This window comes from Entelurus aequoreus, linkage group LG14 (genome assembly GCF_033978785.1).
Source record: "Entelurus aequoreus isolate RoL-2023_Sb linkage group LG14, RoL_Eaeq_v1.1, whole genome shotgun sequence".
Lineage (NCBI taxonomy): Eukaryota > Metazoa > Chordata > Actinopteri > Syngnathiformes > Syngnathidae > Entelurus > Entelurus aequoreus.
The window spans coordinates 32,132,507-32,159,728 of record NC_084744.1 but is presented as its reverse complement, the minus strand read 5'-3'; the positions used below and the strand labels follow the sequence as shown (position 1 = coordinate 32,159,728).

At 39.4% G+C, this 27,222-nt stretch overlaps 1 protein-coding gene across 2 annotated transcripts in view; it reads right to left on the bottom strand.

The window, feature by feature from the left end:
- LOC133664756 (cadherin-12-like) overlaps window positions 1-27,222 on the bottom strand; it is a 224,916-nt gene that overhangs the window by 14,434 nt on the left and 183,260 nt on the right. The window contains exons 2-8 of one of the 2 annotated variants that reach the window (XM_062069652.1): window positions 24,574-24,877; window positions 15,068-15,192; window positions 13,074-13,243; window positions 8,440-8,559; window positions 3,902-4,069; window positions 3,640-3,827; window positions 1,646-1,899 (exon numbers count right to left, since the gene is read on the bottom strand). In XM_062069652.1, the coding sequence (XP_061925636.1) occupies window positions 1,646-1,899; window positions 3,640-3,827; window positions 3,902-4,069; window positions 8,440-8,559; window positions 13,074-13,243; window positions 15,068-15,192; window positions 24,574-24,810 (1,262 nt within the window). In that variant the 5' untranslated portion in view covers window positions 24,811-24,877. The remainder of the gene's footprint in view (window positions 1-1,645; window positions 1,900-3,639; window positions 3,828-3,901; window positions 4,070-8,439; window positions 8,560-13,073; window positions 13,244-15,067; window positions 15,193-24,573; window positions 24,878-27,222) is intronic. The other variant, XM_062069654.1, reaches the window with a different exon arrangement.

Genomic DNA, 27,222 nt, shown 5'->3' with positions numbered 1-27,222 from the left:
AGCTACATTTATGAATAATAATATTAATAATACACACTATGATGGTGCTAAGCTACATTATTGATGGCGGTAAGCAACATTTATTAATAGTAATATTAATAATAGACACTATGATGGTGGTAAGCTACATTTATTAATAATAATATTAATAATAAACTCTATGATGTGGTAAGCTACATTTATTAATACTAATATTAACAATACACAGTATGATGGTGATAAGCTATATTTATTTATATTCATATTAACAATTAACACATGATGGTGGTAAGCTGCATTTACTAATAATAATATTAATAATAAACACTATGATAGTGCTAAGCTACATTCATTAATGATAATATTAATAATAAACACTAGGATGGTGGTAAGCTACATTTATTAATACTAATATTAACAATAAACACGTTGATGGTGGTAAGCTACAATTATTAATAATAATATTAATAATAAACTCTATGATGTGGTAAGCTACATTTATTAATACTAATATTAACAATACACAGTATGATGGTGATAAGCTATATTTATTTATATTCATATTAACAATTAACACATGATGGTGGTAAGCTGCATTTACTAATAATAATATTAATAATAAACACTATGATGGTGCTAAGCTACATTCATTAATAATAATATTAATAATAAACACTATGATGGTGCTAAGCTACATTCATTAATAATACAATTAATAATAAACACTATGATGGTGGTAAGCTACATTTATTTATATTAATATTAACAATAAACACCTTGATGGTGGTAAGCTACATTTATTACTAATAATATTAATAATAAACACTATGATGGTGGTAAGCTACATTTATTAATACTAATATTAACAATAAACACTATGATGGTGGTAAGCTATATTTATTTATATTAATATTAACAATGAACACCTTGAAGGTGGTAAGCTACATTTATTAATAACAATATTAATAATAAACACTCTGATGGTGCTAAGCTACATTTAATAATAATAATATTAACAATAAACACTATGATGGTGGTAAGCTACATTTATTTATATCAATACTAACAATAAACACTATGATGGTGGTAAGCTACATGTATTAATAATTATATAACAATAAACACTGTGATGGTGGTAAGCTACACTTATTAATAATAATATTAACAATAAACACAATGATGGTGGTAAGCTACATTTATTAATGAGAATATTATCAATACACACAATGATGGTGGTAAGCTACATTTATTAATAATAATATTAACAATAAACACATTGATGGTAGTAAGCTACATTTATTAATAATAATAACAATAAACACTGTGATGGTGGTAAGCTACATTTATTAATAATTATATTAACAATAAACTCTATGATGGTGGTAAGCTACATTTATTAATAATTATATAACAATAAACACTATGATGTGGTAAGCTACATTTATTAATAATTATATAACAACAAACACATCGATGGTAGTAAGCTACATGTATTAATAATTATATAACAATAAACACTATGATGGTGGTAAGCTACATTTATTAATAATAACTATATAACAATAAACACATTGATGGTGGTAAGCTACATTAATTATGCATGTTCTTTAAAGCTAGTTTGGGGTAATAAAATTTAATGTTTATCTCGTGCTGATTCCAATTTTACCTGACTGCGCTGCTGCTGGCGTCAAGGTCATGTGCCGTCACAGAGGCCACGACGGTCCCTGGAGGCGTGTCTTCATACGTGTCCACGTAGTAGGAGGTTCTGCTGAAGGCCGGAGGCTCGTCCATGTCCGTGACCTGGACCTTGACGGTTGCCCAATCCAAAAAAGGACCAAGGTGCAGGAAACGGGGATCTGTCTGCGCATTGAACGCCTCGACCTTGAAAGTGTACGAGGTCTTGGTTTCATAGTCCAGCGGCTGAAACGCAGGGACAACCACACAAATATTGAAAAAAAAAACTATTTAAAAAAAAAAATTGAGTTATTTAAGGAACCGTGAACTTAATAGAGTTATAGATACAACACCGCAACCTCAATTTAGGTACGTACAAAACCATGACCTTAAATCGAAATATGTAAAGAACCATGAACATTAAATTGAGGTCGGTACGGAACAATGACTTTAAAGGCCTAATGAAAGCCACTACTACCGACCACGCAGTCTGATAGTTTATATATCAATGATGAAATCTTAACATGGCAACACATGCCAATACGGCTGTGTTAGATTAGTAAAGTGCAATTTTAAATTTCCCGCAAAATATCCTGCTGAAAACGTCTCGGTATGACGACGTTTGCGCGTGACGTCACGGATTGTAGCGGACATTTTGAGACAGCATTGTGGCCAGCTATTAAGTCGTCTGTTTTCATCGCAAAATTCCACAGTATTCTGGACATCTGTGTTGGTGAATCTTTTGCAATTTGTTTAATGAACAATGGAGACAGCAAAGAAGAAAGCTGTAGGTGGGAAGCGGTATATTAGCGGCCGGCTGCAGCAACACAAACACGTAGCCGGTGTTTCATTGTTTACATTCCCGAAAGATGACAGTCAAGCTTTACCATTGGCCTGTGGAGAACTGGGACAACAGAGACTCTTACCAGGAGGACTTTGAGTTGGATACGCGGTACCGTGAGTACGCAGCTGCGGCTTCCAAACATTTGATCGCTTGCCCGTACGTGCGTGCCGCTATGTGCATGTCACGTACGTAACTTTGGGGAAATATATGTGCTGTATGAACTTTGCGGAGGTGAACGGTACTTTGGGCTGTGGGATTGAGTGTGTTGTGCGGGTGTTTGATTTGTATTGGTGGGTTATATGGACGGGAGGGGGGAGGTGTTTGTTATGCGGGATTAATTTGTGGCATATTAAATATAAGCCTGGTTGTGTTGTGGCTAATAGAGTATATATATGTCTTGTGTTTATTTACTGTTTTAGTCATTCCCAGCTGAATATCAGATCCCACCCGCCTCTCACAGCATCTTCCCTATCTGAATTGCTTCCACTGCCCTCTAGTCCTTCACTCTCACTTTCCTCATCCACGAATCTTTCATCCTCGCTCAAATTAATGGGGAAATCGTCGCTTTCTCGGTCCGAATCGCTCTCGCTGCTGGTGGCCATGATTGTAAACAATGTGCAGATGTGAGGAGCTCCACAACCTGTGACGTCACGCTACTTCCGGTACAGGCAAGGCTTTTTTATCAGCGACCAAAAGTTGCGAACTTTATTGTCGATGTTCTCTACTAAATCCTTTCAGCAAAAATATGGCAATATCGCAAAATGATCAAGTATGACACATAGAATGGATCTGCTATCCCCGTTTAAATAAGAAAATCTCATTTCAGTAGGCCTTTAAATCAAGTTATGTAAAGAACTATGGACTTAATAGAAGTAGGTACAAGACCGTGACCTTAAATCGAAATATGTAAAGAAGGAGGAACTTAAATCGAAGTAGGTAGAAGACCGTAGCCAAAGTACTTACAGAACCCTGATTATAGCATACTTTTAAACCTCTTGCGTCCTCTAACCGGACTTCATCAAAAGTGGTCAAAACAAACACTGAAAAGGTCTGCTTGTTTTCTTGACTGATCACAAATGAACCAAATGTGTCAGATTCAGACTTCTTTCTGGAAGTAGCCAGTCCTAACGGGAACAAAGTACCTTTTTCAAGACAACAACTCCTTCTTGACTTTGGCCGGCAGATAGGATGTCAAACATGGCGCCCTCGTCCCCCAGTATGATGCAATAGTCCACCTCGGCATTTCTGTCCGTGTCGAGATCACGGGCCAGAATCCGACCCACCGTCGAATCCACTAATGCCGTCTCCGGCACCCGCAGATGAAAAACCCCTAAACAGTCACAGATACGTAGCACGTCAGACTAACTTGCACTGCGTATGATTCCAAATCAACTATGACCTCACTCCTGACAAAACGCGGTGGGTTGTCGTTGACGTCACCGAGGCTGATGTTGATGGTGACCGTGGAGGCGAGTCCCCCCAGTTGGCCGCCCATGTCCTGGGCCTGCATTATAATCTGGTACTCCTCCTTCTCTTCGCGATCCATGTTGGCTGAAGCTGTCCTGATGACCCCTAAATATCAAGAATTATTGAATACAAATTCATGATCTGAATTTATTGGATTCAGCATTTGACTGACACGGGCATACCCAATTTAGAGGGGTTGAAATCACCATGCAAAATTGCTGATGCTTATCAGGCGCATATGGAAATATGCTTTGATTTTACGCAAACTGGTACCAGATAGTGCCGACGTTATTCGGTCGGTACCTATAAGAGTACCGAGTTTGGTACCCATGCCTGGTTACAGTTCACCAATACTTGGAGGGTATCTCAGCATGTACAGTCGCGATCAAAAGTGTACATACACTTGTAAAGAACATCATGTCGTGGCTTTCTTGAGTTTCCAATCATTTCTACAACTCTTATTTTGTTGTGATAGAGTGATTGGAGCACATACCGTAATTTCCGGACTATAAGCCGCACCTGACTATAAGCCGCACCAGCTAAATTTAGGGGAAAATACAGATTGCTCCATATATAAGCCGCACCCGACTATAAGCCGTGGGGTTTTGATGTGTAATTACCGTAGTATATAGGGGTTCCTGCTACCATGGAGGGGATTGTCGGGACAGAGATGACTGTTTGGGAACGCAAAGCGTCCCATTTATTAACAATAAATCTTTCAATCATTCAATCAAACTTTCACATCTTTGACATGGCGAACAGCATTCGTGCAGAGTACAAATAATACAACGGTGCAAAGTAATACAAAGTGCTCGCCTGTACGTTATCAAAATAACCAGCCTACCGGTATATGAAAAGTCAGTCTTTAATCATTGTGTCATCGTCTTCCTCCTGCGTACTAAAACCACCGAAATCCTCTTCGTCGGTGTCAGAGAAGAACAGGCCGTATATAAGCCGCACCCTTGTATAAGCCGCAGGGACCAGAACGAGGGGAAAAAGTAGCGGCTTATAGTCCGGAAATTACGGTACTTGTTGCACACAAAAAACATTCACGAAGTTTGCTTCTTTTGTGAATTTATTATGGGTCTACTGAAAATGTCACCAAATCCATCCATCCATTTTCTACCGCTTGTCTCTTTCGGGGTCGCGGGGGGTGCTGGAGTCTATCTCAGCTGCATTCGGGCGGTAGGCTGCTGGGTCAAAAGTATACATACAACAATGTTAATATTTGCTTACATGTCCCTTGGCAAGTTTACCTGCAATAAGGCGCTTTTGGTAGCCATCCACAAGCTTCTGCTTGAATTTTTGACCACTCCTCTTGACAAAATTGGTACAGTTCAGCTAAAAGTGTTGGCTTTCTGACATGGACTTGTTTCTTCAGCATTGTCCACACGTTTAAGTCAGGACTTTGGGAAGGCCATTCTAAAACCTTCATTCTAGCCTGATTTAGCCATTCCTTTACCACTTTTGACGCGTGTTTGGGGTCATTGTCCTGTTGGAACACCCAACTGCGCCCAAGACCCAACCTCCGGGCTGATGATTTTAGCTCGTCCGGAAGAATTTGGAGGTAATCCTCCTTTTTCATTGTCCCATTTACTCTCTGTAAAGCAGCAGTTCCATTGGCAGCAAAACAGGCCCAGAGCATAATACTACCACATACTTGCCAACCCCCCTGTTTTTAGCGGGAGAATCCCGGTACTCAGCGCCTCTCCCGACAACCTCCCGGCAGAGATTTTCTCCCGACAAACTCCCGGTATTCAGCCGGAGCTGGAGGCCACGCCCCCTCCAGCTCAATGCGGACCTGAGACTGAGTGGGGACAGCCTGTTCTCACGTCCGCTTTCCCACAATATAAACAGCTTGCCTGCCCAAAGACGTCATAACATCTAGGGCTTTTATAGAGTGCACAACTGCGCACACAACAAGGAGACGAAGCAGAAGAACGAGGAAATTACAGACATGGCGACCGAAATGATATACTCATCATGAACAGAGAAGTTAAACAGGACAATACTGCCATCTAATGGCTAGCCACTGGAACACTGAAATTCAAGTTTGTTTGTTTTTTTCTATGTAAATAAAATAAATATATATATATTTATAGCTAGAATTCACTGAAAGTCAAGTATTTCATATATATATATATATATGAAATATATATGAAATACTCGAGTTGGTGAATTCTAGCTGTAAATAACCACGCCTCCAACCACGCCCCCCACCCCCTACCCCCCACCTCCCGATATTGGAGGTCTCAAGGTTGGCAAGTATGTACTACCACCACCATGCTTGTCGGTAGGAATTGGTGTTCCTGGTATTAAAGGCCTCACCTTTTCTCCTCCAAACATGTTGCTGGGTATTGTGGCCAAACAGCTCCATTTTTGTTTCATCTGACCACAGAACTTTCCTCCAGAAGGTCTTATCTTTGTCCATGTGATGTCAGATGAAACAAAAATGGAGCTGTTTGTGTGACGACCGGGTCGCATAGATGCGGGTGTTGTTCTCCCAGGAATGCAGATCGGGCTTCGGACACAGCTTGCAGGTAAGAAATTATTTATTTAAGAAATAAATAATACCGAACAAACAAAAACGTGCTCATAACACTTAAGGAAGAAACAAAAGGAGCTAGCGTGGGAGCTAGAAGGTAAACAGTAAACACTGAACAGAGCCTTTAGCGTGGGAGCTAGAAGGTAAACAGTAAACACTAAACAGAGCCTTTAGCGTGGGAGCTAGAAGGTAAACAGTAAACACTAAACAGAGCCTTTAGCATGGGAGCTAGAAGGTAAACAGTAAACACTAAACAGAGCCTTTAGCGTGGGAGCTAGAAGGTAAACAGTAAACACTAAACAGAGCCTTTAGCGTGGGAGCTAGAAGGTTTCAGAGCAGGAACAAAAGTCGTCATCTGTTGTAAGGAATCAAACTACGAAGCAAGACAGACTGAATGGGAAGGCAGGTTTAAATAATAATGATAGTGATGACAAACAGGTGCGTGTCGGAAACCCAAGCGGCAGGTGAAAGTAATCAGTTGCTATGGTAACCAACTCAGAGGAGCATAAACAGGAACTAGAAGGAGACCAAGACTAAAAGAAAAACACAAGTGACCCGAAAAACCCAAACAGAACACGATCCGCGCAGCGGATCACAACAGTTTGGCCACAATACCCAGCAATATGTTTGGAGGAGAAAAGGTGAGGCCTTTAATCCCAGGAACACCATTCCTACCGTCAAGCATGGTGGTGGTAGTATTATGCTCTGGACCTGCTTTGCTGCCAATGGAACTGGTGCTATAAAATGGGACATTGAAAAAGGAGGATTACCTCCAAATTCTTCAGGACAAGCTAAAATCATCAGCCCGGAGGTTGGATCTTGGGCGCAGTTGGGTGTTCCAACAGGACAATGACCCCAAACACATGTCAACAGCATACTTGCCAACCCTTCCATTTTTAGCGGGAGAATCCCGGTATTCAACGCCTCTCCCGACAACCTCCCGGCAGAGATTTTCTCCCGACAAACTCCCGGTATTCAGCCGGAGCTGGAGGCCACGCCCCCTCCAGCTCAATGCGGACCTGTGACTGAGTGGGGACAGACTGTTCTCACGTCCGCTTTCCCACAATATAAACAGCTTGCCTGCCCAATGAACGGAGAAGTTAAACAGGACAATACTGCCATCTAATGGATAGCCAACGGAACACTGAAATTCAAGTATTTTTTTTTCTCTATGTAAATCAAATATATATATATATATATATATATATATATATATATATATATATATATAGCTAGAATTCACTGAAAGTCAAGAATTTCATACATACATATATATATATATATATGAAATATATATGAAATACTCGAGTTGGTGAATTCTAGCTGTAAATAACCACGCCCCCAACCACCCCTAGCCCCCCACCCCCGACCAAGCCCCCCCCCACCCTCCACCTCCCGATATTGGAGGTCTCAAGGTTGGCAAGTATGGTCAAAAGTGGTAAAGGAATGGCTAAATCAGGCTAGAATGAAGGTTTTAGAATGGCCTTTCCAAAGTCCTGACTTAAATGTGTGGACAATGCTGAAGAAACAAGTCCTTGTCAGAAAACCAACACATTTAGCTGAACTGCACCAATTTTGTCAAGAGGAGTGGTCAACAATTCAAGCAGAAGCTTGTGGATGGCTACCAAAAGCGCCTTATTGCAGGTAAACTTGCCAAGGGACGAGTAAGCAAATATTAACGTTGCTGTATGTATACTTTTGCTCACATTTTCAGTAGACCCATAACAAATTCATAAAAGAAGCAAACTTCATGAATGTTGATTGTGAGCAACAAGTATGTGCTCCAATCACTACATCACACAAAAATAAGAGTTGTAGAAATGATTGGAAACTCAAGACAGCCATGACATGATGTTCTTTACAAGTGTACGTACACTCTTGATGGCGACTGTAACTGTTTAATTATTCCACCCCGAGCAAATGTTCTCACCTGACTTGGTGTCCACAGAAAAGTGCTGTTGTCCATAAAGGATGCTGTAGACGATCTGTGCGCTGTTACCATACGAGGGGTCGTCCACGTCTGTGGCTGTGACCTGCGTTACAAATGTTCCTGGGAAAACAAGATATCCACAATCTCAGAAAAATGACATAAAAACTCAAAATGTTGTCTGTTTATTTGTACATTTTCATATAAATATGCCAAGAGAAACTACAGATCAAACTGGTGTATCAGAACCAGAAATCGTCCTTCTGGTAATACGGATTGTCTTCCATCCGAGTCTAAGCAGAGATGCCCAGACTTCCCTGTCCCCTACCACCTCCACTAGTTCCACCGGGGGGACACCGAGGCGTTTCCAGGCCAGCTGTGAGACTTAGTCCCTCCGGCATGTCCTAGGTCTGCCCTGAGGTCTCCTCCCGGCTGGACATGCCCAAAGAACCTCACCAGGGAGGCGTCCAGGAGGCACCTGTAGTAGATGCCCGAGTCATCTCAACTAGCTCCTCTCGAAGTAAGCAGAGGCTCTACTCTGAGCCGGTCCCGGATGACCGAGCTCCTCACCCTATCTCTGAGGGTGATCCCAGACATTTCTGCCGCTTGTATTCGGTCATTGCCCAAAAAAATAATAATGAATGAAAATAAAGGTGACATATTTAAGGCTCCAATTACTTCATATCAAATATTACACTAATTGCTGAGGAAAACTTTGCATATTTTGTGTGTTTGTCATAAAAAAAAAACTAAGTTTTCCATGACTAAAGAGCATTAAACAAACAACAACATAAAATACCACTAAAAAAAATCGTAATTGACGGAAGATCCGAAGTTGATGTCGAGATTCAGGCGTTGAAATTAAAAAAATTAAAAATTATAATAATTAATGACTTATTTCTAACAATTTTATGAGTGGGACCCTTTTGGGTCCCTGAGGATTTAAGTGTTCATTTTTAACTGTCATTGCTCAAAAAGTAATAATAACTCAAAATCAATGTTGTTATGAATTATTGACATATTTAAGGCTCCTATAACTTCATATGAAATATTACACTTTGAAATCAATTTTGGGGAAAACATTGCATATTTTGTGTGTTTGTCATAAAAGTTTTCTATGACTAAAGAGCATTAAACAAACAAAAACATAAAATAACAATAAAAATGTATATATAATTGCCAGAAGATCTGAAGTTGATGTCAAGATTCAGGCGTTGAAAGTAAAACAAATAATAATTAATTAATGACTTATTTTTAACACTTTTGTGAGTGGGACCCTATTGGGTCCCTGATGATTTTAGTGGGTTTTTTTAAACTGTCATCGCTCAAAAAGTAATAAAGAATCAAAATCAATGTTGTTATGAATTATTGACCTACTTAATGCTTCAATTAATTCACATCTAATATTACACTTTGAAATATTTTTAGGTGAAAATATTGCATATTTTGTGAATTTGTCATAAAAAAACAAAAGTTTATATGAAAAAATTAGCATAAAGCAAACAAACGAACAAAAAATTTAAATAATAACAATAAAAACTTTAAATCGACCGATAGATCTGAAGTTGATCTAGAGATTTAGGCGTTGAAAGTAAAAAAATATATATTTATGGTTTTTTTTTTTAGCACATTTATAAGTGGGACCTTTTTGTGTCCCTGAGAGTTTGAGTGTTTGTATTTTTCTTTTTTAAACTGTCATTGCTCAAAAAATAATAATGAATCAAAATCAATGTTGTTATGAATTATTGACATATTTAAGGCTCAAATGACTTCAAATCAAATATTACACTTTAAAATAATTGCTGAGGAAAATTTTGCATATTTTGTGTGTTTGTCATAAAAAAAACCTAAGTTTTCCATGACTAAAGAGCATTAAACAAACAACAACATAAAATACCACAAAAAAAAATCGGAATTGACGGAAGATCCGAAGTTGATGTCGAGATTCAGGCGTTGAAATTAAAAAAATTAAAAAATATAATAATTAATGACTTATTTCTAACAATTTTATGAGTGGGACCCTTTTGGGTCCCTGAGGATTTTAGTGTTCATTTGTAACTGTCATTGCTCAAAAAATAATAATAACTCAAAATCAATGTTGTTATGAATTATTGACATATTTAAGGCTCCTATAACTTCATATGGAATATTACACTTTGAAATCAATTTTGGGGAAAACATGGCATATTTTGTGTGTTTGTCATAAAAGTTTTCTATGACTAAAGAGCATTAAACAAACAAAAACATAAAATAACAATAAAAATGTATATATAATTGCCAAAAAGATCTGAAGTTGATGTCAAGATTCAGGCGTTGAAAGTAAAACAAATAATAATTAATTAATGACTTATTTTTAACACTTTTGTGAGTGGGACCCTATTGGGTCCCTGATGATTTTAGTGGGGGTTTTTTAAACTGTCATCGCTCAAAAAATAATAAAGAATCAAAATCAATGTTGTTATGAATTATTGACCTACTTAATGCTTCAATTAATTCACATCTAATATTACACTTTGAAATATTTTTAGGTGAAAATATTGCATATTTTGTGAATTTGTCATAAAAAAACAAAATTTTATTCGAAAAAATTAGCATAAAGCAAACGAACAAAAAATGTAAATAATAACAATAAAAACTTTAAATCGACCGATAGATCTGAAGTTGATCTAGAGATTCAGGCGTTGAAATTTAAAAAATTAAAAATTATAATAATTAATGACTTATTTCTAACAATTTTATGAGTGGGACCCTTTTGGGTCCCTGAGGATTTTAGTGTTCATTTTTAACTGTCATTTCTCAAAAAATAATAATAACTCAAAATCAATGTTGTTATGAATTATTGACATATTTAAGGCTCCTATAACTTCATATGAAATATTACACTTTGAAATCAATTTTGGGGAAAACATTGCATATTTTGTGTGTTTGTCATAAAAGTTTTCTATGACTAAAGAGCACTAAACAAACAAAAACATAAAATAACAATAAAAATGTATATATAATTGCCAGAAGATCTGAAGTTGATGTCAAGATTCAGGCGTTGAAAGTAAAACAAATAATAATTAATTAATGACTTATTTTTAACACTTTTGTGAGTGGGACCCAATAGGGTCCCTGATGATTTTAGTGGTTTTTTTTAAACTGTCATCGCTCAAAAAATAATAAAGAATCAAAATCAATGTTGTTATGAATTATTGACCTACTTAATGCTTCAATTAATTCACATCTAATATTACACTTTGAAATATTTTTAGGTGAAAATATTGCATATTTTGTGAATTTGTCATAAAAAAACAAAAGTTTATTTGAAAAAATTAGCATAAAGTAAACAAACGAACAAAAAATTTAAATAATAACAATAAAAACTTTTAATCGACCGATAGATCTGAAGTTGATCTAGAGATTCAGGCGTTGAAATTAAAAAAATTAGAAATTATAATAATGAATGACTTATTTCTAACAATTTTATTAGTGGGACCCTTTTGGGTCCCTGAGGATTTTAGTGTTCATTTTTAACTGTCATTGCTCAAAAAATAATAATAACTCAAAATCAATGTTGTTATGAATTATTGACCTACTTAATGCTTCAATTAATTCACATCTAATATTACACTTTGAAATATTTTTAGGTGAAAATAGTGCATATTTTGTGAATTTGTCATAAAAAAACAAAAGTTTATTTGAAAAAATTAGCATAAAGCAAACAAACGAACAAAAAATTTAAATAATAACAATAAAAACTTTAAATCGACCGATAGATCTGAAGTTGATCTAGAGATTTAGGCGTTGAAAGTAAAAAAATATATATTTATGATTTTTTTTTTAGCACATTTATAAGTGGGACCTTTTTGTGTTCCTGAGAGTTTGAGTGTTTGTATTTTTCTTTTTTAAACTGTCATTGCTCAAAAAATAATAATGAATCAAAATCAATGTTGTTATGAATTATTGACATATTTAAGGCTCCAATTACTTCAAATCAAATATTACACTTTAAAATAATTGTTGGGGGGAAACATTGCATATTTTGTGTGTTTGTCATAAAAAAAAACTAAGTTTTCCATGACTAAAGAGCATTAAACAAACAAAGACATAGAATACCAATAAAAACTTGCCTGAAGATCCGAAGTTGATGTCGAGATTCAGGCGTTGAAATTGAAAAAATAAAAAATAATAATAATTAATGACTTATTTTTAACAATTTTATGAGTGGGACCCTTTTGGGTCCCTGAGGATTTTAGTGTTAATTTGTAACTGTCATTGCTCAAAAAATAATAATAACTCAAAATCAATGTTGTTATGAATTATTGACATATTTAATGCTTCAATTACTTCACATCAAATATTAAATGTTAAACATTTTAGCGGGTGGGGGAGAAATATTATTTAAAAAAGAACAAAAAAACAGGGTTGATCTCGAGATTTAAAAATGTTGACAAAAAAATTGTATACGACTTATTTTCAACATTTTTACGACTGAGACTCATCCTGGTCCAGACTTGAGGGGAGCAAAATATCTAAATAATTCTAAATGAAAAATACAAAATGGCCCCCGCATGCTCTGATTCTTCAGTGTGCGGCCCTCAGGCTTGGACCCCTTCCGTCCTATCCAGTCATTGCACGAAAAAGATGGACGGTACCTGTTGGGGACATCTCAGGGACCACGGCGCCGTACGGTCCGTCTGAAAACCGAGGCTCGTTGTCGTTGATGTCCTGCACCTTGATGATGAACTCCGACTCGGGTTCCAGGGGAAGACCAGTGCTGACATCCACAGCTCGGGCTCGGAGCATGTAGTGGGACTTTTCCTCCCTGCAACACATCGAAAGCCCACTTCCTTCAAGCAAAACGGAAAGATCGGATGGTCGAGTATTTCAGTCGTGGGGGTCTGGAGTGGACTCCAGCGCCCTTGGTTAAAAGTTAAAGGACAAAAACAATCATAGAGCCGGTATGTCCTAAAACTCAACAGGACCAGTATTCCGTACTTTTGTGTGTGTTGATAAACATTAATTGTCTTTAATAATAAAATCTCATTAATCTCTGGTTAGTGGTCGGGAGGATAGTCAAACCTCGGATTCAGGAGGAACAGTGTGGTTTTCGTCCTGGTCGTGGAACTGTGGACCAGCTCTATACTCTCGGCAGGGTCCTGGAGGGTGCATGGGAGTTTGCCCAACCAGTCTACATGTGTTTTGTGGACTTGGAGAAGGCATTCGACCATGTCCCTCGGGAAATCTTGTGGAGAGTGCTCAGAGAGTATGGGGTATCGGACTGTCTGATTGTGGCGGTCCGCTCCCCGTATGATCAGTGCCAGAGTTTGGTCCGCATTGTCGGCAATAAGTCGGACACGTTCCCAGTGAGGGTTGGACTCCGCCAAGGCTGCCCTTTGTCACCGATTCTGTTCATAACTTTTATGGACAGAATTTCTAGGCGCAGTCAGGGCGTTGAGGGGATCTGGTTTGGTGGCTGCAGGATTAGGTCTCTGCTTTTTGCAGATGATGTGGTCCTGATGGCTTCATCCGGCCAGGATCTTCAGCTCTCACTGGATCGGTTCGCAGCTGAGTGTGAAGCGACTGGGATGAGAATCAGCACCTCCAAGTCCGAGTCCATGGTTCTCGCCCGGAAAAGGGTGGAGTTCCATCTCCAGGTTGGGGAGGAGATCTTGCCCCAAGTGGAGGAGTTCAAGTACCTCGGAGTCTTGTTCACGAGTGAGGGAAGAGTGGATCGTGAGATCGACAGGCGGATCGGTGCGGCGTATTCAGTAATGCGGACGCTGTATCGATCCGTTGTAGTGAAGAAGGAGCTGAGCCGGAAGGCAAAGCTCTCAATTTACCGGTCGATCTACGTTCCCATCCTCACCTATGGTCATGAGCTTTGGGTTATGACCGAAAGGACAAGATCACGGGTACAAGCGGCCGAAATGAGTTTCCTCCGCCGGGTGGCGGGTCTCTCCCTTAGAGATAGGGTGAGAAGCTCTGTCATCCGGGAGGAGCTCAAAGTAAAGCCACTGCTCCTCCACATCGAGAGGAGCCAGATGAGGTGGTTCGGGCATCTGGTCAGGATGCCACCCGAACGCCTCCCTAGGGAGGTGTTTAGGGCACGTCCGACCGGTAAGAGGCCACGGAGAAGACCCAGGACACGTTGGGAAGACTATGTCTCCCGGCTGGCCTGGGAACGCCTCGGGATCCCCCGGGAGGAGCTGGACGAAGTGGCTGGGGAGAGGGAAGTCTGGGCTTCCCTGCTTAGGCTGCTGCCCCCGCGACCCGACCTCGGATAAGCGGAAGAAGATGGATGAATGGATGGATAGTGGTCGGGAGAGTTTTAAATACCTGTGTCCATTGTTCGCTGTATGCTAATGTTACGAACTGTCTGGGTTGCAAGACAATTATTCAGGTTGTTATTTTGTTCGGCTAGTAATTCCACTTCCCGATATCGATACTTTGTGCAAATGTTCACGTCTCCTGAAAAGTTGAAAGTTGTGCATTTTCAAATAATGACATAGTGCAACCCAGGTATTGTAACATGGCACCGTTGGGTTTTACGTGAATGGGTGGATTCGGTCCGTGCCAAAAAAAATACCGGATTCTGTACCCTAATGACTGTACTGTAGATACTCACGACTGCAGTATTACTACTCACCTGTCAAGCCTCGTCACAGCATGGATGTCTCCGGTCATTTCATCGATGGTGAAGATAGAGCCGACTCCTTCTCCTGAAAGCCTGTACTTAACTGCACCGTCACCGTAGTCCGTGTCTGTGTGGAGCTAAAGAAACAAAATGCCGGTATGGCGAGGCACAATTAGTGACAAAGATCGGAACAATTCTTAGGATTAGAACTTTAAAGATACACTACAACAACATCAACATAAAACTCACTTCCAAGTAGGGATGTCTTCGAATAGTCCGCGATTTGATTCAGAGGAGTTTCATGCGACATTGAACCCCCTTCTAATCCGGTTTTCTAAGTACCTCCATCAATCGGTCTGTCCAGAGTCGTGTATAGAGAGAGTTTGACCAACTCTGTGTCAGAGTTGGTCTTAAACGTTGCGCCCTGTGGTCAAATGAGGGGCTTTTGAGCAATCAGTTAAGAGATTGTCCGGCCATACTCTCTCTGATTGGTCAAAAGCCCCTCAAGGCGCCATGCTTGGGACAAACTCTGAAATCGAGTGGTCCATATTCTCCTCATACATGCCTCTGAGTCTGTCCCGTGCACCTCCAACCCTGTCTGGTTTGGATCTGCACCCAAGCGGGACAGACACAGACTGCAGAGCACAATCAGGACTGCAGAAAAGATCATCGGTGCAAGTAGGGATGTCTTGGATTCAGAGTCTAATTCGACTATCAAACTTGCAGTCAAATCAACATGGAAACCCCCGTCTCACAGTAGGGTACGAAGGTACTCTGTCGACAGTTTTCTTAGTACCTTCATTATTCAGCCGTCTATAGAGAGAGTACGGACAACTCGGTTTCAGAGTTGCTCCCAAACATTGAACACCCTTCTCACAAAAGGGTTGGACCCGAATCTGGTTTTCCGAGTGCCTCCATCCTTTAGTCTGACTTGTGCACCTACATCACTGTCTGGTTTGGATCTTTAATCAAGCTGGACAGACAAGTACTGCAAAAAAGCTTGTCAGTGCACGTAGAGATGTCTTAAAATAGTCGACGATTCGATTCAGAGTAGTCTAATTTGACTATCAAACCCTCAGTCGAATCAAGATTGAAGGTACTCTGTCGTTATTTTTCCCTACCCTAACCCTCATTTAGTTTTCTAAGTACCTTCATCATTCAGTCTGTACAGAGTCATGTATAGAGAGAGTATGGACAACTAAGTTTCAGAGCTGGTCCTGAACATGGCGTCCTGTGGTCACGTGAGGGGCTTTTGACCAATCATTTAAAAGATTGTCCGGCCATACTTTCTCTGATTGGTCAAAAGCCCCTCCCGTGATCATCAAGCTTGCAGTCGAATCAACATTAAAAACCCCTTCTCACAGTAGGGTTAGAAGGTACTCTGTTGCGAGTCTTCTTAGTACTTTCATCATTCGGTCCGTACAAAACCGCCTATAGAGAGAGTACAGACAACTCAGTTTCAGAGTTGTCTCACTAAAGGGTTAGAAGGTACTCTTTCGTTATTTTCCCCAACCCTAACCCTAATCCGGTTTTCTTAGTACCTTCATCATTCAGTCTGTCCAGAGCCGTGTATAGAGTTTCAGAGTTGGTTTTGACCAATCATTTAAAAGATTGTCCGGCCATACTCTCTGTGATTGGTCGAAAGCCCCACATGTGACTACAGGACGCCATGTTTGGGACAATACTCTCTCTATACACGGCTCTGAGTCTGTCCTGTGCACCTCCATCCCTGTCTGGTTTGGATCTGCACCCAAGCTGGACATTAACAGACTGCAGAGGACAATCAGGACCGCAGAAAAGATCATTAGTGTCAACCTTTCCCCCCCATCCAGGGCTTGTACTGGTCCAGGGTCAGGAAACGGGCAGGTAGCATTACTGGATACCCTTCAAACCCTGATCACAAACTGTTCAAACTCCTCCATTCCAGCTAGCGTTACAAACCAGCGTACACAAAAACAAGTCAGGATAAGAACAGTTTCTTCACAAAGGTTATCAATCTAATGAACACCAAACCGTCACGGAGTGCCAGACCTGTTTCTGGAACTAATCTGCCATTCTGACAATGGCCTGGTCCCAAAAGAACCCAAGTTGACTGACCGTAAACTTTGTGTAAAATCTAAAGAACCAGATCTGACTATGGAAATCCAGAGTCCAAGACAACCCTGGTTGTGTCTAAGTAAATCACGTGGGTACTGCCAGGAGCCTTCTCTGGGTCCGGCTTTAGGGGACAATGGATAATCCTAATAATCACATTAAGACTAAAACCTCAAACCTGAAGTGGCAGAAGGTCATTCATTTCCTTTCTGGGCCACACTTCCCGTCTCCGGGGACAATCATGCTGTGATTCACTTGTCTGCATCAACACCACATTAATCCGGGATCATCCCAGTGTTTCCACTATCTTGGGATGGGGCGGGGATCAGGGCGCCCCTCAACGACACCACAGGATGCACCAGAAATGTACCGTAAATTTTACCAATCTTTTTTCCCATTCACAAGAATACGTTGTAAAAACAGTAACTGTAGATTTTACGGTGAGAAACTGCCAGATCCGTTGCAGAATTAAACAGTTCGAAATATCAGTGGTACCATTTTTGGTGTAAAAGCCACCGTAAATTTAATGGTAAAAAAAATGGGGGCTCAGTTGCCAGAACTTTACCGTAAAAATAAGAGAGACCAGAAAATTCCAGCGAAAATTTGGATGGGCCCGCTATCTGTGCTGTGAACCTCGATCGAAGCTAAACAAGCTAGCATAAAACCAACTAGGAACCAAATAGCATCCTTGCAAGGTGGCGCCAAATATCAAAATCCATGATTCGTAGGTTTATACGAAGGAAATTAGCAAAAGTGGTAGCATAAAATGTTGCTAATATAGGAGAAGTTAGCATACTTGTATGATGGCGTCAAGGATCAGAAACCATGATTTGTATGTTCAAACAAAAGAAATTAGCTAAAATGCTAACATTAACTGTAGATTTTACGGTAAAAAACTGACAGATCTATCGCTAGAATTTTACTATAAAAATAACAGTGGGACAGTTTTTCTCTTTAGAGTAATACCCTGCAAAAACTAGAAAAAAATGTTTTACTGCAAAATGTATTTAACTTTATTTTATGCCATTTTTTATGGCAAACACACACAAAATTTAATATTTTTCCTGAAAAAATTTCAAAGTGGAATGTGAAGTAAATCGGTCAATTATTAATAGAAAAAAAACATTGATTTTAATTCATTGATATTTTTTTAACAATTAAAACAAAAGAAAGAAAATACCACAAAAATTCTCAGGGACCCAAAAGGGTCCCACTAATAAATTGGTTAAAAATAAGAAATAATGTATTATTTTACTGCCAACGATTATATCTGTAGTTCAAATTTAAATCTGTCAATATATAGTTTATATTAATATTATTGTTATTATTATTAGCTTTTGTTTGTTTTTGTCTTATGTTGTTTTTATGGCAAACACACAATTTATGAAATATTTTACCCCCCAAAAAAATTTCTATTGTTATATTTGGTGTGAAGTAATTGGATCTTTAAACATTGATTTCAATTTATTATTATTTTTTCGAGCAATGACAGATTAAAAAAAAAAAAAAAAACACACTAAAATTCTCAGGGACCCAAAAGGGTCCCACTCATAAAAGTGTAAAAATAAGATATAACTTTCTATTTTATTGTCAACGCTTACATCTGTAGTTCAAATTCAAATCCATCGGTCAATATGAAGTTTATATTATTATTATTATTAATATTATTATTATTATTATTATCATTGTCGTATGTCATTATTGTTAAAGAAACCCCTGTTTTTATGACAAACACAATTTAAAATATTTTCAATTGTAATATTTGATGTGAAGTAATTGGAGCTTTAAACATTGATTTTGATTCTTTTTTTTTTTTTTTTGAGCTATGACAGATTTTAAAAAATTTAAAAAATCACACTAAAATTCTCAGGGACCCGAAAGGGTCCCACTCATAAAAGTGTTAAAAATAAGAAATAATTTTATATTTTACCTTCAACACTTACATCCGTAATTCAAATTTAAATCTGTCAATATGAAGTTTATATTATTATTATTATTATTATTTATTATATCATTAGTTTCCGTTTGTTTTTATCTTATGTCATTTTTGTTAAAGAAACCTTTGTTTTTATGGCAAACACACAATTTATTAAATATGTTACCCCCAAAAACATTTCTATTGTAATACTTGATGTAAAGTCATTGGAGCTTTAAAGGCCTACTGAAACCCACTACTACCGACCACGCAGTCTGATAGTTTATATATCAATGATGAAATCTTAACATTATAACACATGCCAATACGGCCGGGTTAACTTATAAAGTGACATTTTAAATTTGCCGCTAAACTTCCGGTTCGAAACGCCTCTGAGGATGACGTATGCGCGTGACGTAGCCCGACGAACACGGGTATGCCTTCCACATTGAAGCCGGTACGAAAAAGCTCTGTTTTCATTTCATAATTCCACAGTATTCTGGACATCTGTGTTCGTGAATCTGTTTCAATCATGTTCATTGCATTATGGAGAAGGAAGCCAAGCAAGCAAAGAAGAAAGTTGTCGGTGCGAAATGGACGTATTTTTCGAACGTAGTCAGCCACAACAGTACACAGCCGGCGCTTCTTTGTTTACATTCCCGAAAGATGCAGTCAAGATGGAAGAACTCGGATAACAGAGACTCTAACCAGGAGGACTTTTGATTTGGATACACAGACGCCTGTAGAGAACTGGGACAACACAGACTCTTACCAGGATTACTTTGATTTGGATGACAAAGACGCAGACGTGCTACTGTGAGTATGCAGCTTTGGCTTTTTTTTGCGTATGTACGTAACTTTTTTAAAATATATAAGCTTTATGAACCTTGGGTTAGGTGAACGGTCTTTTGGGCTGAGTGATTGTGTGTGTTGATCATGTGTTTGAATTGTATTGGCGTGTTCTATGGAGCTAGGAGCTAGCAGAGGAGCTAGGAGCTAGCATAACACGTACCGTACCGTAAGTGCGCGTCACGTACGTAACTTTTTAAAAATATATAAGCTTTATGAACCTTGGGTTAGGTGAACGGTCTTTTGGGCTGAGTGATTGTGTGTGTTGATCGGGTGTTTGAATTGTATTGGCGTGTTCTATGGAGCTAGGAGCTAGCAGAGGAGCTAGGAGCTAGCATAACAAACACGCAGGTGTTATTATGCAGGATTAATTTGTGGCATATTAAATATAAGCCTGGTTGTGTTGTGGCTAATAGAGTATATATATGTCTTGTGTTTATTTACTGTTGTAGTCATTCCCAGCTGAATACCAGGTACCGTGAGTATGCAGCCTTGGCTGCTAAACATTCGATAACTTGACCGTATGTGCGCGTCACGTACGTAACTTTTTAAAAATATATAAGCTTTATGAACCTTGGGTTAGGTAAACGGTCTTTTGGGCTGAGTGATTGTGTGTGTTGATCAGGTGTTTGAATTGTATTGGCGTGTTCTATGGAGCTAGGAGCTAGCAGAGGAGCTAGGAGCTAGCATAACAAACACGCAGGTGTTTTTATGCAGGATTAATTTGTGGCATATTAAATATAAGCCTGGTTGTGTTGTGGCTAATAGAGTATATATATGTCTTGTGTTTATTTACTGTTGTAGTCATTCCCAGCTGAATATCAGGTCACCCCCGGCTCTCACAGCATCTTCCCTATCTGAATAGCTTCAACTCCCCACTAGTCCTTCACTTGCACTTTACTCATCCACAAATCTTTCATCCTCGCTCAAATTAATGGGGAAATTGTCGCTTTCTCGGTCCGAATCTCTCTCACTTCATGCGGCCATCATTGTAAACAATAGGGAACTTTGCGTATATGTTCAACTGACTACGTCACGCTACTTCCGGTAGGTGCAAGCCTTTTTTTTATCAGATACCAAAAGTTGCAATCTTTATCGTCGTTGTTCTATACTAAATCCTTTCAGCAAAAATATGGCAATATCGCGAAATGATCAAGTATGACACATAGAATAGATCTGCTATCCCCGTTTAAATAAAAAAAATTCATTTCAGTAGGCCTTTAAACATTGATTTTGATTTATTATTATTTTTTAGAGCAATGACACATTAAAAAATTATATAAAATCACACTAACATTCTCAAGGACCCAAAAGGGTCCCACTCATAAAAGTGTTAAAAAATAAGAAATAATTTATTATTTTACTGTCAACACTTACATCTGTAGTTCGAATTCAAATCTGTCAATATAAAGTTTATATTATTATTATTATTTATTATATTATTAGTTTTCGTGGCAAACACACAATTTATTAAATATTTTACCCCCCAAAAATGTTCTATTGTAATATTTGATGTGAAGTAATTGGAGCTTTAAACATTGATTTCGGTTCATTTTTATTTTTTAGAGGAATGAAAAATAAAATAAAAAATCACACTAAAAGTCTCAGGGACCCAAAAGGGTCCCACTCATAAAAGTGTTAAAAATAATATATAAGTTTGTATTTTACTGTCAACGCTTTACATATGAAGTTTATATTATTATTATTATTATTGTCGTATGTCGTTTTTGTTAAAGAAAACCCTGTTTTTATGGCAAACACAATTTAAAATATTTTTAATAGTAATATATGAAATTTTGAAGTAATTGGAGCTTTAAACATTGATTTCGATTCATTATTATTTTTTAGAGCAATGACAATTTTTTTTTTTTTTAAATCACACTAAAAGTCTCAGGGACCCAAAAGGGTCCCACTCATAAAAGTGTTAAAAATAAGAAATAATGTATTATTTTACTGTCAACACTTACATCTGTAATTCAAATTCCAATCTGTCAATATAAAGTTTATATTATTATTATTATTATTATTATTGTATGTCATTTTTGTTAAAGAAACCCCTGTTTTTGTGGCAAACACACAATTTAAAAATATTTTCAATTGTAATATTTGAAATGTTGAAGTAATTGGAGCTTTAAACATTGATTTCGATTCATTATTATTGTTTAGAGCAATGACAAAAAAAATAAAATAAAAAATCACACTAAAAATCTCAGGGACCCAAAAGGGTCCCACTCATAAAAGTGTTAAAAATAAGAAATTATGTATTATTTTATTGTCAACACTTACATCTGTAATTCAAATTCCAATCTGTCAATATAAAGTTTATATTATTATTATTATTATTATTATCGTATGTCATTTTTGTTAAAGGCCTACTGAAATGAATTTTTTTTATTTAAACGGGGATAGCAGATCTATTCTATGTGTCATACTTGATCATTTCGCGATATTGCCATATTTTTGCTGAAAGGATTTAGTATAGAACAATGACGATAAAGATTGCAACTTTTGGTATCTGATAAAAAAAAGGCTTGCCCCTACCGGAAGTAGCGTGACGTAGTCAGTTGAACATATACGCAAAGTTCCCTATTGTTTACAATGATGGCCGCATGAAGTGAGAGAGATTCGGACCGAAAAAGCGACAATTTCCCCATTAATTTGAGCGAGGATGAAAGATTTGTGGATGAGTAAAGTGCAAGTGAAGGACTAGTGGGGAGTTGAAGCTATTCAGATAGGGAAGATGCTGTGAGAGCCGGGGGTGACCTGATATTCAGCTGGGAATGACTACAACAGTAAATAAACACAAGACATATATATACTCTATTAGCCACAACACAACCAGGCTTATATTTAATATGCCACAAATTAATCCTGCATAAAAACACCTGCGTGTTTGTTACGCTAGCTCCTAGCTCCTCTGCTAGCTCCTAGCTCCTCTGCTAGCTCCTAGCTCCATAGAACACGCCAATACAATTCAAACACCTGATCAACACACACAATCACTCAGCCCAAAAGACCGTTCACCTAACCCAAGGTTCATAAAGCTTATATATTTTTAAAAAGTTACGTACGTGACGCGCACATACGGTCAAGCTCTCAAATGTTTAGCAGCCAAGGCTGCATACTCACGGTACCTGATTTTCAGCTGGGAATGACTACAACAGTAAATAAACACAAGACATATATATACTCTATTAACCACAACACAACCAGGCTTATATTTAATATGCCACAAATTAATCCTGCATAAAAACACCTGCGTGTTTGTTATGCTAGCTCCTAGCTCCTATGCTAGCTCCTAGCTCCATAGAACACGCCAATACAATTCAAACACCTGATCAACACACACAATCACTCAGCCCAAAAGACCGTTCACCTAACCCAAGGTTCATAAAGCTTATATATTTTAAAAAAGTTACGTACATACGCAAAAAAAAGTTGCGCACATACGGTCAAGCGATCAAATGTTTAGAAGCCAAAGCTGCATACTCACAGTAGCACGTCTGCGTCTTTGTCATCCAAATCAAAGTAATCCTGGTAAGAGTATGTGTTGTCCCAGTTCTCTACAGGCGTCTGTGTATCGAAGTCAAAAGTCCTCCTGGTTAGAGTCTCTGTTATCCGAGTTCTTCCATCTTGACTGCATCTTTCGGGAATGTAAACAAAGAAGCGCCGGCTGTGTACTGTTGTGGCTGACTACGTTCGAAAAATACGTCCATTTCGCACCGACAACTTTCTTCTTTGCTTGCTCAGCTTCCTTCTCCATAATGCAATGGACATGATTGAAACAGATTCACAAATACAGATGTCCAGAATACTGTGGAATTATGAAATGAAAACAGAGCTTTTTCGTATTGGCTTCAATGTGGAAGGCATACCCGTGTTCGCCGGTCTACGTCACGCGCATACGTCATCCTCAGAGGCGTTTCGAACCGGAAGTTTAGCGGCAAATTTAAAATGTCACTTTATAAGTTAACCCGGCCGTATTGGCATGTGTTATAATGTTAAGATTTCATCATTGATATATAAACTATCAGACTGCGTGGTCGGTAGTAGTGGGTTTCAGTAGGCCTTTAAAGAAACCCCTGTTTTTGTGGCAAACACACAATTTAAAAATATTTTCAATTGTAATATTTGAAATGTTGAATTAATTGGAGCTTTAAACATTGATTTCGATTCATTATTATTGTTTAGAGCAATGACAAGTAAAAAAAAAATAAAAAATCACACTAAAAGTCTCAGGAACCCAAAAGGGTCCCACTCATAAAAGTGTTAAAAATAAGAAATTATGTATTATTTTACTGTCAACACTTACATCTGTAATTCAAATTCCAATCTGTCAATATAAAGTTCATATTATTATTATTATTATTATTGTATGTCATTTTTGTTAAAGAAACCCCTGTTTTTGTGGCAAACACACAATTTAAAAATATTTTTAATTGTAATATTTGAAATTTTGAAGTAATTGGAGCTTTAAACATTGATTTGAATTTGTTATTATTTTTTCGAGCAATGACAGATTAAAAAAAAAAAAATCACACTAAAGTTCTCAGGGACCCAAAAGGGTCCCACTCATAAAAGTGTTAAAAATGAGTCAAACAGTCTGTTTTTCTTTCAGTTCTATTCTGAGGACTTTCCCAAAAAGGATATAGGACCATACCTTTCCAACGTACTGCGGGAGAACACCCGTGTATTCTTCCAGAACGAAGAACTGGTTCCACACCCATCCTCGTTTCATACGCGGCGCTCCGTGTCCGAGCCTGGTCCAGCCCTGGAAACGTGTGGCGCCACTTCCTGTCCTGAAGCGGCGCTGAGACCGAAGAGGACTTGGGAGACTTTGGTCCAGCAGTAAACCGGAGCACAGCAGAAATATGATGGTATGTTCCCATGCGCTCATCGGGGACAAAAGGGTGTGCAGGGAAGTCCGGAAGTGTTCCAAGGTCCCGGTCGTCAATGTCCGGCACCTTCAGAGAAATGACCAACAAGTCAACGGGTTCCTTGCTAATGCTAACCACTTGCCAGCATGCTACAGTTAGCAAGCCACATGCTAACATTAGAAGGCATTTTAACACACATTTTACAAGTCACATCATTTGTTGCTTTTCTGTCTTGCCTCTGGTGAGGGCGGTCACATTTTGTTTCTCCTCCCGTCTTTTCCTGGCTTGCTCTCTTTTGTCTTGTCTTATCTAAACTTTTTTGAAGCCTCTTTCTTTGCGCTGTCCTCCAAATCTAAACATCAGACATGGAATTGATTAGCTGGACTCTCGACTCGATTGACAAAATCTTTTCGACGAGGAAAAGAGGTTCTGGGGAACCTGGCTGCCCTGATGGAACCATCGCTGCGGGGTACGTGAGAGACTCCTGGGATAAATGGAGACTTGCGTGCCTCTCAGTCCTTTCCATCGAGGATGTGGACGACATCTACCTATTTGGAACCGTGATCGCGGGGCACCTGCTGATTGGGCTGGGCATTGCTCTGGTGTATTGTCAAATTCGTAAGACGATGGCAGCCACTCAAGGAGCCCAAAGGCTGTTTGTCGCAATGGACGGATTGGGTCGGGCTGTGGGATCACAGTCTGGGGCGATTTCTGAACTGAATCGCAAGACTGATCACATCATGGAGAAGCTTGCTGAAAAGGAAAGATTAGATATGAGAGCAGCCAGCATGGACGAATAGAACAGGCAAGCCATTGCAACCCCCCCCTGTTGCGAGTTGTTGTGATTATATGTAACATGTTTAATGTGTGTGGACTTGGAGAAGGCATCCAACCGTGTCCCTCGGGAAGTCTTGTGGAGAGTGCTCAGAGAGTATGGGGTATCGGACTGTCTGATTGTGGCGGTCCGCTCCCTGTATGATCAGTGCCAGAGTTTGGTCCGCATTGCCGGCAGTAAGTCGGACACATTTCCAGTGAGGGTTGGACTCCGCCAAGGCTGCCCTTTGTCACCGATTCTGTTCATAACTTTTATGGACATAATTTCTAGGCGCAGTCAAGGCGTTGAGGGGATCTGGTTTGGTGGCTACAGGATTAGGTCTCTGCTTTTTGCAGATGATGTGGTCCTGATGGCTTCATCTGGCCAGGATCTTCAGCTCTCGCTGGATCGGTTCGCAGCCGAGTGTGAAGCGACTGGGATGAGAATCAGCACCTCCAAGTCCGAGTCCATGGTTCTCGCCCGGAAAAGGGTGGAGCGCCATCTCCGGGTTGCGGAGGAGACCCTGCCCCAAGTGGAGGAGTTCAAGTACCTCGGAGTCTTGTTCACGAGTGAGGGAAGAGTGGATCGTGAGATCGACAGGCAGATCGGTGCGGCGTCTTCAGTATTGCGGACGCTGTATCGATCCGTTGTGGTGAAGAAGGAGCTGAGCCGGAAGGCAAAGCCCTCAATTTACCGGTCGATCTACGTTCCCATCCTCACCTATGGTCATGAGCTTTGGGTTATGACCGAAAGGACAAGATCACGGGTACAAGCGGCCGAAATGAGTTTCCTCCGCCGGGTGGCGGGGCTCTCCCTTAGAGATAGGGTGAGAAGCTCTGCCATCTGGGGGGAGCTCAAAGTAAAGCCGCTGCTCCTCCACATCGAGAGGAGTCAGATGAGGTGGTTCGGGCATCTGGTCAGGATGCCACCCGAACGCCTCCCTAGGGAGGTGTTTAGGGCACGTCCGACCGGTAGGAGACCACGGGGAAGACCCAGGAAACTTTGAGAAGATAATGTCTCCCGGCTGGCTTGGGAACGCCTCGGGATCCCCCGGGAGGAGCTGGACGGAGTGGCTGGGGAGAGGGAAGTCTGGGCTTCCCTGCTTAAGCTGCTGCCCCCGCGACCCGACCTCGGATAAGCGGAAGAAGATGGATGGATGGATGGATGTTTATGTGTGCTATGGCAAATGAGTATTTTTCCCTTGGACCCAGTCTGGACCCCCTCCCGAGGGTCCAGCCTTTGACTGATATTTTTTACTCTTCCCCCCTTTCCCAATATCACCTTTTTCCTACCTTTTTTAAGGAGCGCCGTAAGTGGCTGATCCGTTGGCGGTCCCGTCTTGTCCCCCTGTAACGTATGTCTGCTCTTAGTGGGACTGTGCCCAAAATGTCATTTCAGTTCTCATGTGTCTTGTACATGTTAAAGAATGGACAATAATAAAGCATCCTGAATCCTGATTCCATCCTGAATGTGGTCGTATTTCCGCACATAAATCACATGACCAAATTGCAGAGGACTCCGAGGGGTGCCCTGGTGTTAAAAATGTCATTTTTAAACATTCAAACAGTCAACAAAAGACAGAAGTTATGATCTTTAAACATGATTCATGATTTTATAA